This window comes from Vanellus vanellus (genome assembly GCF_965231255.1).
Source record: "Vanellus vanellus genome assembly, chromosome: Z".
Taxonomy (NCBI): Eukaryota; Metazoa; Chordata; class Aves; order Charadriiformes; family Charadriidae; genus Vanellus; species Vanellus vanellus.
Window position 1 is genome coordinate 16,543,852 of NC_138908.1, and position 13,213 is coordinate 16,557,064.

Sequence of the window (13,213 nt, forward strand, 5' to 3'; positions counted from 1 at the left end):
AGGAGGAGCCGCGGCGCGGCGGCGGGTGAGGTCCCGGCTAGGGGAGAGGGAAAGTCGGGGGCAGCCGTGCGGGTCGGGCCGTCGGGGGGAGATGGAGGCGTCCCCCCGGGGCGAGGTCTCCGGTGATCGGCTGTGCAGCGCCGCCGCCCGCGGGGACTGCGAGGAGGTGCGGAAGCTGCTTGACGCGGGCGCGGATCCCAACGGGACCAACTCCTTCGGGAGGACCCCGCTCCAGGTAGGGAGCAGCGGGGGGCGGGGGGGCGATGGGGGGAGCTGTCCTCTGCCACGCTGGCGGGGCGGCGGGGAGGGATTTCGAATTTTGAATCAATTTTTATTGCTATTACCGGAACCGGACCCCAGCCGCGGCTGCCTGAATACGAGCGGGCTCTTTTCTGAACCCTCGCTTCTCCTGTAAATACTAGATGGAGTTTAGAGGGGCACCGCTGGCAGCAAACGAATTATGGTAGAGGGTACACAAAAAGAGAAGTGGGACTGCAAAATCTGTTCCCAGATGGGTTCAGGGAGTTGACTGCGCTTCGATCAAGTTTTCTTGTTTGTTTATTCGTTTTAAATGTAGCCTTAATGGGTCTTTTTCCCCAAGGAAATCGAAGTGGGGTTCCTTACTAGTACATTAGTGTGAAAGAACGGCATAGATGACGGCGTAGAAATGGTCACTGCGTAGAAATTGTAACTTGAAACTAGTATTAGTAGTCGTCATTACTATAAGTAGTATTTTTAATATTCACTATTCATCAATAGCGGTAGTATTCATTAATAGATATAATAAGTACCAGATATAATAAGTACCAGATATAATAAGTAGCTGAGTTGCTTTCTGGGCATTTTTGAGAGCTAGAATTGTGTTATATTAATTGACATACTTAAGCTGAAAGTTTTTAAATACTCACTGAACGATTAATGCACCGTGATTTAAACTGGAGTTGTGTATGAAAAGGTTTTCTCGAGTTGTCGTTTGAAGTGATATGTTTAATGATTCACTAGCTGAGCTGAACAGCCATTTTGGTCCTTGCACTTTATATGGAAAAGGAAATATTTTTCTAAAGTAAGTTACTGAGAAAGGAACTGAGAAAGTTATTCGTTTTGTTTCTGCTGTAGGTTCAAATTCCAGTTGAAAAGGGTCTCCAAACTGTTGTAAATTTTCTTTCTTCCCCTAATTTCAGTGTGAGACTAAGTTCTGTCTGGCAAAATGGCTGCCACTGTGACATGTGGACTCTTTTTGTCTTTCTCAAAAACTTAACCTCTACAGAAATTTATATATTGTGAAATTTATGAGCATTTTCGCACTTCTGTAATAAACAAAACCAAATATTTGTAGTCCACAACAAAATTCTCTCAAAAAAGAAAATAATGAGAAAACCTGTTGTCTCAAGATATTTTCTGCAGTGTTAAGACTCAATTTATGGAGGTTAAAATTCCATTGAAAATGACCAGGAGAATGCGGGAAGTTAAACCCCAAGTGTAATTTTCTTTTGTTTGTTTGCTTGTTGTTTTTGTTTGTTTGTTTGTTCTGCTTCTGTTCAATCGTGCATGATCAGACCTTGCCAGAAAGTTCCTGCTTTCGCTTCAGCTGCAGAGTGGCATCAGGGCTCAGCAGGAAAGTTTTGTGCACTACCCATGGGGTGCTCAGCTGCTTTCCTTGCTCCTGTGAGAAGCAGCACAGGTTTAGCCAGAGCTGAGAGAGGGAAAAGGGGCTCGATCCAGAGCTCAGGAGGGGGGTAAATCAACACCGGGCACCGAAAAGAGCCGGGGCGGTTACACCCAGCTGCCTTTGCCAGCCATGTCGTTCGTTGGTAAATCAGTAACACATCCTCTGCGGCAGGAGACTTGGTGCAAGGCTCCTCAAGGCTGCCACAGAATGCATAGTGTGTACGTATATTTATGTACAGAGTGTGTACAGATATTTATATACACACATATATTTGTGTACAGAATAATGCATCTGAAGTGGCAGGAAGCTTGATGCAAGGCTCCTCAGGGCTGCCACAGAATGCACAATGTGTACGTATATTTATGTACATAGTATGTACATATATTTATGTACCTAATGTGTATGGGTGTTTATGTACACACATATATTTATGTATGCAGTAATGCATCCTAAGTGGCAGGAAGCTTGATGCAAGGCTCCTCAGGGTTGCCACAGAGTGCACAATGTGCACAAGTATTTATGTACATACTGTGTACATATATTTATACCAGACTATTTATGGTATAATTAATAGTACATATAAATAATGGTACGTATAAATGGTATATATAAATGGTATATATACACGTATATTGTGTATATATATGTACACACCTGTGTATATATGTGTACAGATATATATGTGTGTGTATATATACACACCCCACAAGCAGCATATATATCACGGTATATATAAATGGTATGAAATGTGGAACAGAACATACACATACGTGGTACCTAGTCTGGAAATCACACGCGTTGTATCCAATATGTTAATTTACCGTGAAATCACAGAATACCTCAAGTTGGGAAGGACCCATAAGCATCATCGAGCACAGCCCCCTGCGTTTGTGCAGGTCACAGCTACAAATAGCTGATAGAAGAAAATCACGCCCGAAAGACCCCCCACCCCAGAGCCCCGCAACTCCTCCAGCCCCCTCCACCCCTCCTCGCCCCTTCGGCTAGCCCTCCGCAGCCGCGGTGCTGGGCGGCGCTGACGCTGTCTCTCCCCGCAGGTGATGATGCTGGGCAGCCCGCGGGTGGCCGAGCTGCTGCTGCAGCGCGGAGCCGACCCCAACCGCCCCGACCCGCGCACCGGCTGCCTCCCGGCGCACGACGCGGCCCGCTCCGGCTTCCTGGAGACGCTGGCGGCCCTGCACCGCGCCGGGGCCCGCCTCGACCTGCCCGACGGCCGCGGCCGCCTCCCCCTCGACGTGGCGGCGGGGGGCCCGCACGGAGCGGTGGGTCGGTACCTGCGCCACCCGCCGCCTCTCCCCGCCGCCGCGGCGGGAGCCGGACCAGCCGCGGAGGGCGATGCGCGCTGACTCTCCCCTCCCCCTCCCCCCCCCCCCCCCGCCCTGATCCGCTCGCTGTTCGCCGTACCCCGTCTTCCCCGCCGAGACCCCCTCCCCTTAGATAGGTCGCCTCTCCTCCCGGGAGCCCGGCTGCTGGGGAGGGTCTTCCTCTATTCTTCTGTCCCAGAGCCCCTTCCGCACGTCCCGGGCACTCCGTGTCCTGCTTCTGCCAGGCGCCGCATGCTGCTGAATTTTCCCAGGAAAAGCAAAAAGCGGAAAGAACCGAAACGCGGCCGCGGGGAGCGCTCCTGGTCCTTCCCCCGCCTCACCCCAGGCTCTCAGGTGGGCGGAGGACAAGCAGCAAACGGTTCTACAGCGCTCCGGGGGGGGAAATTTCGTCGTGTTCCCCCCCGCGCCCCCGCCATTTTTTTTTTTTTTTAATTGATACGGTTTAGAGAAGTGAGAAGGCTCCGTTGCCCTTAGCGGCTTGCTCACTGCCCTACAAGACACTGAGTTGATCTCCATCAGATACTTGTCTTATTCACGGCGGTACTGATTTTATTCATTATCGCACAATCCTGGAGAGCTTCGCATTTTAGTGATAGCATTAGATTCTTTTATATAGCGCTAGGAAATAGTGAACACGTGAGCCATCCTGTTTAAATATTTAATTAATCTTCATTTTCCTCCCCTCATCACCCCGCTCAACTTAAAAAATCTTAAAATATTTAACACTAATCGAGATTACAATTTGGAACTACTACAAATATTTTATATAAATGTGTTCAGGGAAGGCTATCCATATGAAAAAGAAATTGGTAGTCGTCTAGTTACTGCGTAGTTTTAACATTTGGAGATACCCCGTCGATTCAGAAGATCTGGGAAATGAGCTCGGTATTTTTAAGACAGCCTTCCGCGTCTCTAAACCAGATATTTGGAACAAAAACAAATGACCGAGTTTGGTTGTAAATCTGAATCTCTTCACACACATTGCCTCCGTTTTTCCTACGCGATTTCCATCTTCTACCCAATGTTCGTACCATTTTGTGTTGAAATACCTGTTATTATTCAAAAGCGGAGTATCAAAGAGGTTGGCTTAAAAAACCCACAATCCTTGTGTTCAACTATTAAACGGTCCCGTAAGCAGCACTACTCAGTGTCGGGCGGTGTTATTTATTTCGACTTTGTTCGTCGCTTACACTTTTTGTGTCTGTGCATAAATACGTGTACGTACACACAACACATTCACGCATGTCGAATACACAGGGCTTATACGCGGGTGTGTGTTCACGCACATACACACTCGAGTTAAAAACATCCATGACACTCTTTAATTTCCTTATTTAAAACCACGCTTACAGAGCAACAGGAAAGTTCGTCTGCACTTCGTACCTTGGCACGACTTTACGATATTTTTAAAAGGGGGAGATTTTTTTTTTTCTTTTCCTGCTAAAAAAAACGATGGCAAGCGCACATTGTAGAATAAGGCATCGCGGGCGCATAGTGTGCCTGAAGGCTATTTTTTTTCCCGATCCCCGCAGATACTTTGTTGTTTTTATTGCCTGTGGTTTGCTTAGGGCACGGATCACGAGGGCAGAAGAAGCGCTCCAAGGCTTCGTTTCACCTCTGGTTTACCAAGGAACGGCTTTCTGCTTCTCATTTCTTTAAAACAGAAAGGAGAGCGGGAGGGGAAAAAAAATCACTCTCCTCTCAAAGAAAAAAGGTTATTCCCTAGCTCTTTGGCGGGCAACGGGAGAGCGAGCCCCTTCCCAAAGGACGTTCGGCGGGAGCGGGGTCAGCAGATCGGTCTGGGGCGGGGGCAGGATGGGTGGGACGAATGTGTTTTTCTTTTTCTCCCCCGACCCCCCGGCTTGCAGGCAGCCCAGCTCAGCCTTGCGATGGTCGGGCCCGAGGGCAGGTGACGGTCGCACCCGTCCCCGCTGCCGGCGGAGCCCGCACGGCGCCGCGGGGCGCGGAGCATCCATCCCTACCTTCTACGGCCCCCGCCGCCCTGCCTGCAGGCTGCCCACCGAAGGAGCCCCCTTTCCCACGGGAAGGAGACCCAGAGACCCGGGAACCCCTTCAGAAACACGGCAGGCGGGAGCGGCGTTCGCACCGGGATGTCCACGGGGTTTCCACGCAGCCTCTCCCCACCCGGGCAAGCCGTGCCTAAAAAGCGTGACTTTCCCAGGGGCTTTTGCCTCGGAGCTGCCGAAGCCCAAAACGTCCTTGGGAAGTCATCTGAAGAGAAGAGGATGACGAGTTTTTGGGACGGAGTTGCGCGCGGTGATTTCAGAGGTGGTGTCAGTGTGGTATGAGACGGAAGGGACAAGGCATTCACAGCACTGAACAACTCTCCTTGTACTGCTGCCTCCATGAATGGGGAAGGAAAAGAAGAATTCGCACTGCTTAGGAAAGTATAGAAAAAGGTTTTCCCTCCAAGCGTCCAGCCCAACCTCTGTGAAAAAATATTCTCTTTTTTTTTTGCCTCCATTAAAAAGATAGGTTCATCACATTGAAGTAGCAGCTTTATGCTGCTTTCCTTTCTGTCATAAATGTTCACTCTTTGGACGAGGAGTCAGCAGCACTATGTGTTACAAAGCACCCTTCAGTTGTGCATGAATGCCAGCACCTAAATAATTTTACTAGTTATTTCCCATTGCGGTGTCCTCTGTCAAGCTGTTGTTTTTTCTTAATAAAAATACCTGCAGATGTAATGGCACTTAGAAAAACAAAGTCTTTTCTGGTAACACATTCTGGAAATTTACTCTTTAAAAACATGACTCCCAAACTTTATAACAGGCATCATCCCCTTTAAATTCACCTACATTTACCAAAGTTTATAATGTCTAAGGGTCCATAGGTTTTGAATATCGTGTTCACAGTCTTTGAAAGCTTTACAGAAGTGAAAAACAAAAAGCATTTCAGGAAAGAAAGTAAGCAACTGACCTTGCCTGGTATGGTGGTGCAACACACACCCCACAGGTCCCCCCTCCCATCATTTTGGCCACTTGGTGCTTGGTGCGATTCCCCCCTCCTGGGAGAAGTCATGCAAAAGAATTGCGAAAGCATTAAGGCACTCCCTTAACGCGCCTAGCTCCTGCTTCCCCTGTCTCTTGGAAGCGGTAATGGCAATCAATCTCCCCCTGACAGCCAAGTACATCTCCACCTGGATCACGGCCCAAAGTGGGGGGGATGATACCAGAACTCCAACATCTAGCAAGTTCTGGGCTTGCACAAATGGTGGAAAGTACCAGAATATCCCATTGTCTGAGCTGGGCTGGAGTGGAAAAATACCTGATGAAAGTCAATTACCTCAGACCCTACAAGCAGCGATTCGAGTGAGACACTTTGAACTCTTCTGGATTGCGACAGGCCAAGACCAGCATCTCCCCTGAGCTGGGACGCTGCTCAGGCAAACACCTCAAGGATTAAAAGGCCCTCTAGTTTCAGTTGTCGCCCACTGAAGAATGCCGATGCATTGTATTTACTCCAAACTCAAAGAGGGAATTTCAACTGTAAGCTGGCCTCTCTCTTTCATCCACCTCTCTATATACACATTAGCTCTTATGAGTATGGATGTTCTTACACTTTACTGGATCTGAATATTTGTGGATGTGTAAAAGTGGCACCTGTTGATGTCCTGGAGTCGCCTGTTGTGAAGGGACCTTTGGTTCTAGCAGTTAAACACTTGGGTGAGGGTGTGTGACCCCCAAGTGGTGTGTATTTGTCTGTTTCTGCTCATATGTGTATGTATTGATCTGGGATACCTTGTAAGTTAGTGTGAATCTTGCCGTTCTCAAAATTGTAATTAAGTCACTGTTCAATTATTTTGTTAAATTATCTTGTAAATCCTTAAATTGGTAAATGATTAAGTGCTGCTAAAACTTAACCTCTTGTTATACCTCAAATAGTTAATAAATTTTGAATTGCTACTAAGTCATAACCATGTCAAATATTTCCACCCACAATGTTGGGCCAAAGCTGTAGAAATACGTTGACCTCACTGCCTATTTACACAGAAAATAAGCCTCAAGCACTGTCAGTCTCAGGAGGAAAATGGATATGCTCAGAGCCCTCATAGAAGAAAGTGAGGAATTTGAGGATGGGACAGGTAAGCCACAGGACCTGGTGCTGGAGAAAAGACCTCTGAAGACATTAATATCTTATAAGAGCTCTGGTGGGGCAATCACTCCCAGCAGTAGAGATGAAGGATGATATATCTACTGGTTCTAAATTTTTTTTTAACCAGGTCTCAGTCAATCCTAATCTGACACTCACTGAAGTAATTCACCATTTCTTTCTTTTCCTTTTCTTTTTCTTTTTCTTTTTCTTTTTCCTTTTCTTTTTCCTTTTCTTTTTCTTTTTCTTTTTCTTTTTCTTTTTCTTTTTCTTTTTCTTTTTCTTTTTCTTTTTCTTTTTCCTTTTCTTTTTCCTTTTCTTTTTCTTTTTCTTTTTCTTTTTCTTTTTCTTTTTCTTTTTCTTTTTCTTTTTCTTTTTCCTTTTCTTTTTCCTTTTCTTTTTCTTTTTCTTTTTCTTTTTCTTTTTCTTTTTCCTTTTCTTTTTCTTTTTCTTTTTCTTTTTCTTTTTCTTTTTCTTTTTCTTTTTCCTTTTCTTTTTCTTTTTCTTTTTCTTTTTCTTTTTCTTTTTCTTTTTCTTTTTCTTTTTCTTTTTCTTTTTCTTTTTCTTTTTCCTTTTCTTTTTCCTTTTCTTTTTCTTTTTCTTTTTCTTTTTCTTTTTCTTTTTCTTTTTCTTTTTCTTTTTCTTTTTCTTTTTCCTTTTCTTTTTCCTTTCCTTTTCTTTTTCCTTTTCTTTTCTTTTTCTTTTTCTTTTTCTTTTTCTTTTTCTTTTTCTTTTTCTTTTTCTTTTTCTTTTTCTTTTTCTTTTTCTTTTTCCTTTTCTTTTTCCTTTTCTTTTCTTTTTCTTTTTCTTTTTCTTTTTCCTTTTCTTTTTCTTTTTCTTTTTCTTTTTCTTTTTCTTTTTCTTTTTCTTTTTCTTTTTCTTTTTCTTTTTCTTTTTCTTTTTCCTTTTCTTTTTCCTTTTCTTTTCTTTTTCTTTTTCTTTTTCTTTTTCCTTTTCTTTTTCCTTTTCCTTTTCCTTTTCCTTTTCTAAATTTTTCTAAAATTTAAATTTTTTCTAAAATTTAAAATTTTCTTTTTCTTTTTCTTTTTCTTTTTCTTTTTTTTCTTTTTCTTTTTCTTTTTTCCTTTTCTTTTTCTCCCCCCCAAACTTACAGGAAAAAGAGGTAGGAATACTTTAAGATACTGCATGAAAAGATGTTATGACAGAACACTCTTTCCATGTGGAAAAGAGATCAGAGGACAAATTTCTCAAAATTTCTCTCTCTTTGTTACCATGTACTCAAAAGTACTGCATGCTTTTGGTACTAAGGAAGCGTTTCTGTGCTGGAGAAAGCCTAAGAAGGGGAATTGAAATAAGGGGTAGTCCTTAGGAGTTGAAAACCAAGAACCTTGCAACTAGAGGCTTCAGGTTGCCCCACAGAAAGGTAACCAGGTTTTTGCCACTAGACCCAGCATTGCTTTTGGTAGTGAGCGTAAGCGCAGGACCGAGGACAGGCTGTGAGAAGCCCTGTTTGCACCTACTGTTCCAGCCAGGGGCTGTGCAACTGGGGAGAGGGTTTCCATGAAAGACCAAGAGGACAAGACATTTAGAGTTCAGCTCACATCATCAGCAGAGGTCATGGTATTAGAAATACTCTACTTCCTACTACTGCACTAGGTAGCTCTTGCTGCCATTGATGTAATCACTTTTCTCAGGAAGAAGCCTCCTACATGTGATTTCTGAACAAAGACATTGCTACACAAGGAGGTGAAATTGGTAATTTAGAACATCAGAGTTTGATCTGCCAAATGGGGAAAGTCCCAAGATAAGCATCTTATTTTCTACATGGTGCCAGTGGTTGACAGCGCTGACTGAGTAAAAAGAAAAAAGAAAGCAGGCATGGTGAGAGCTGGGAGGTAGGGGCAGAGGCACAGGAACTGGGGAAAAGAGACCGGTCCAGCTCAAAGAAGACATGACTGGAGAATGGGGAAACAAACACGGCAGAGTCTGCCAAAGCCTGAACGGATGCACAATGGACATTTACCTCTACTCCACCCCATGCCAACCTGGGTCAATGGTTTTGTGTGGCTTCTAAAACGAAGCTCATTCCTGCGGACATCCAATGCACATAGCTGATGAGCAGTGGCACTTACAATTAGAGAGTGGACTCTGTTTGGTGGAAATCATTGGAGAATGGCGTTGCTTGCCTTCAGAGATCAAGCATTTGAACACTGGTAAAGGTTTTTTTACATCTGTTTTCACCTTCAGCCCCGAGCAGCCTAAGGGTCAGAGAAGGAATTGAGAGTCAAGCCAAGTTACTAATAACACCACAGAGTGGACAATTTGTATCAAGTAGGGATCAGGTCCAGGGACAGAACTGATTCTGCTGTCTTCCTCACATGCACTTTAAGGGGAAAGCAACTCCTACCATCACCTTCCTCCTATTGGCTTATCTTGCTGACTTATTTTCAGATAGATATGAAAGAATGATTTTAACTGTTTGACCATGGTATGAAAACAAATAAAATGTATTTCAGAACCTTCCTACACAGCAGATAAAAGCCCATACAAAACCTACTTCCTATAAAGCACTAATCAATAAAACACAGATTCTAAGACCAAATTAAAAGATTTCCATGAGATCAAATGTCTTCCTCCTTGTGCGAGAGGAACCATGCTATAGTAGGAAACCAAACAACTGGACAGACTTCATGTGTCCTCTAAGATACGTTTCACTTACTACAGGCATTATTCTTGGTTCCATATGCTGCTAAATCTGGGGATCAAACATTATGCGCAAACTTCTTTTTTTTTTTCTCTTTTTAAGGTGTACACAGAAACCACTGTTTTTTTAAGGCATATTGTTCCCTTAAGCAATACTATTCAACACTGTGGGCATCAAAATATTCTACAGATTTGTATCATCCATTTATTTTCTACAGCTGTATAGAAGCACACAAGCTATCACAATTTATGAATGTACTTAATTTGCATATGTGCTCCTTCTGTGTTTGTTTTCAGTAAATATTCATGCAGTTCTGTTTACAGGTAACAAGGCAGACTGTTTCACCAAATGTCAAGCTAAATAATTTCATGCTAAATAGTGTGCAGAAGAAACCTGATTCCATAAGGAATGCCTGCCCTAAGGCAGGACATTGGAAAATACTGAGAGGTGCATGCATCCAAAAAGAACATCCCGCAAACAGACTAGTCCAGCAAGCTGGATCACAAAAATTATATGCATAAGTTACTTCCACATTCCATGTCAGTCAACAACAATTTCTAGGAAATCACAGTCTACATAGCCATGGAAAGAATACATTATGTTAATTAAAAAAAAAATGGAGAAAATTCTGGATTCCACTCAGATTAATTCCACATGAATTTAAAACATTGTTTTCCGGTATTGCTACTGAGACCATAAGGCATTTATCTTGCTCTGCCCTGAGTAGAAGACTGAGTCAGAAGATTCATCATGTCATTCATCCCTGCCTAAGTTTTCTGGAAGCAGGTTATGTATTCAGTGGTAATCACAAAAGCAATAATGTTATTTCTTACTGCTCGGTTTCATGAGAATAAAATTGAAAGGCAATAGAAAATACAGATACAGATTTAAGCATGCACTTTCTTACCTACAGAGAATCTTTTCACTCTCTTTCAGTAAAACACCAAACTGGTGTTATTTTCTTCCATACAGTTTAACAAAGATCAAGAGATCCAGATGGCCAGTTGTATGTTAGGAATTGGGCTACTGAACAATGACTTTATTGTTCATTTACAAGAATTAGTAGAAAACAGACAATCCAAAGTTTGATTTTTTTTCCGCCTAACATTTTCCCCATAGAAACAGGGTCAATTCCAGAATGAGTTCAAGACTGCTGAAAACTAAATTGCTTTTCTTTCGAGTGCAGTTCTGGGGCAGCTGGCAGACTTCATTTTTCACAGGTGCTGTAAGGAAAAGCCCTTTCCCCCTGCCACTTGGCCATGCAGCCCCACTGCAACCCCAACTGACGCCACATTGCACTTTTTCATGACCTGCTTTAACTTGCCAATATGGTGGAAGCTGTTCCATTTTGTGGAAAGGACTACACAGTTCTTTCTGCTGATTCTGTGAACTGGTGAAACCTAAAGAGGAGTTTGACATGGACTGGAGACAGAACCAAAATCAGCAGCAGGGAGGAGTAGGAGAGATGGGGACCAACAGCCCCATCAGTGCACAAGAGGCACTGTAGGGAGTTGAAAAATCCCAGCAACACCTGTGAATAATTCCAGATGGGAATATTTGTAATCTCCTAAATTCATGCAGCTGGGCCTCCTCTATGACACCCTGATGTTCAGGCAGAAAACGCATTTCCAAATGTGCCTGGACATGCATGCCTTTGCACCACAAATTGCCCGAGCCGATTCACAGCAAAGGTGGTAGAGAACTTGAAAATCACCTAAATAAACGATTACAAACTTTTGCAAAAGAGCGACTAATTGTTAATTTCAATTGTCTTTCACTGTCCTACTTCAGTCAGTACCGCAATGACAGTGGGAAGAGGAAGCAGTCGTTAAAACAGTTAAGCCAGAGTTTCCGTCTTAGAGGGCTGATCCCACCCAGTGCTGAGCACCTCCTGAATTAATTTCTCCCCTTACTGATACTCAGCTGGCTTCAATAAACAAAATACTCTTTTACTGGTTACAGTTCTGGGAACCCCAACTGCTTCAAAACTTGGGTCTGTTTTGAATACTAATATAAAAACTAATTTCTGATGTCACACGCCACCTGTGCTGATGCTGAGAGATGCTTTGGATGTTGTTAGTATGAAATAGAATGAAGCGTTAGCTAAGTGAAAATGAGATATGAGTAGGCAATCCCACGTTCTCAAGATAGATCAATGTTAGGCTGCACAGAATGATTTAGAGGAAATAGAAAATGAAGAAGGGTAAATCTAATGGCCTGCCTCATGGTCTAGTTTGTGCCATAGTTGAACCTGCAATATTGTATTGGCATCAGTATATTACAGCATTAACATTCACACTGGAGGATGCTCTGAGCAAAATGAATCAAGATCTCCAAGAGAAAAGGACTTTAAAAGCTGGGGTAAGCAAAGCGCAACATCCGTTCACCCAGTGAGGAGCAGGGCAGGACACAACAGCACCTCCACAGTCAGAGAGAGTAAATGCTCACGATACAAATAAGGGTGGGTTGCTGGCTTGGAATATAGACAAGGATTGTTTGGGTCTGAATCCTACTGAGTCCAGGTCCACAAGTCTCTTCATTCAGTGAAAGCGGAAGGAGATCTGTCGCCTGTGACACATGTGCCAAGATGAAGCAGAACTCCTAACGAATGCCACTGGAGGGACAGTTGCACAAAAGCTCCTGTGAGTGGGTGTATGTCTTCCTCTTGCACTTGTTATTTTCATGTTGAACTTACTCTGCAGTGACACTTCTGCTTGTGGTCTCTGTGGATCTTGACATTTCGTGCAGTCCAAAGCTCTGGCATTTCCTTTGGAACCTCGTGGAAGATTTTACAAGGAATCAGTTGGCTACCGATTCTGTATTTTCCAGTCCTTGGTTCAAACACTGGCATGCCTCTTGCTTTGCGCACGTGCTACTCACGGTCACTCACTTCCATTAAGTCTCCTCTCTGTATACGTGGGGAAGAAAATCAGTCTTTCAGCATTTATTTCTAATATACCCACTGTTTCCCAGCTGCATTTCTCTATTCCCCAAAGGCAAATCCTGCGCAGCAGCATGAGAGACTGACCTGTTCTTCAGCAGCTCCTGCTAGCTCCAGGGGTGATCTCCTTGCCCCAAAAGCCTTGAAAGCATTCAAGCCATACGAATCAGTGAGTTAGTTTGGGACAATTCCACTGGGGAAAGAGACATAGGCTTGAAAAACGTACAGTTAAATTTCATTAGCTAATACTTTACTAGGCTTTCCATGGTTCTAACTTATTTTGCATGAGACTTCCAATTTACTCACAGAGAAGACTTTTGCTTCAGTGCTCACTATTTAAGTACCTGTGTTGAAGCAGTCACTGTTTGAACGAGGCTTTAAAATGCAAGTTTGGGAAACATACACAGAGAAATCAGTCAGGTCCTGAAAGGTCTTGCTGAAAGCTTTTTTAACTTTTGTAAGAGACAATATTTGGTATAAGA

At 43.6% G+C, this 13,213-nt stretch overlaps 1 protein-coding gene across 1 annotated transcript; it reads left to right on the forward strand.

The window, feature by feature from the left end:
• Positions 1 to 91: 91 nt before the first annotated feature.
• On the forward strand, positions 92 to 3,033 carry LOC309683504 (cyclin-dependent kinase 4 inhibitor B-like; the record flags this gene model as incomplete). The annotated part of the gene is made up of 2 exons (XM_082497799.1): positions 92 to 235; positions 2,725 to 3,033. 2 exons carry the CDS (start codon positions 92 to 94, stop codon positions 3,031 to 3,033), a joined length of 453 nt encoding a protein of 150 aa, XP_082353925.1.
• Between the last annotated feature and the right edge of the window lie 10,180 nt (positions 3,034 to 13,213).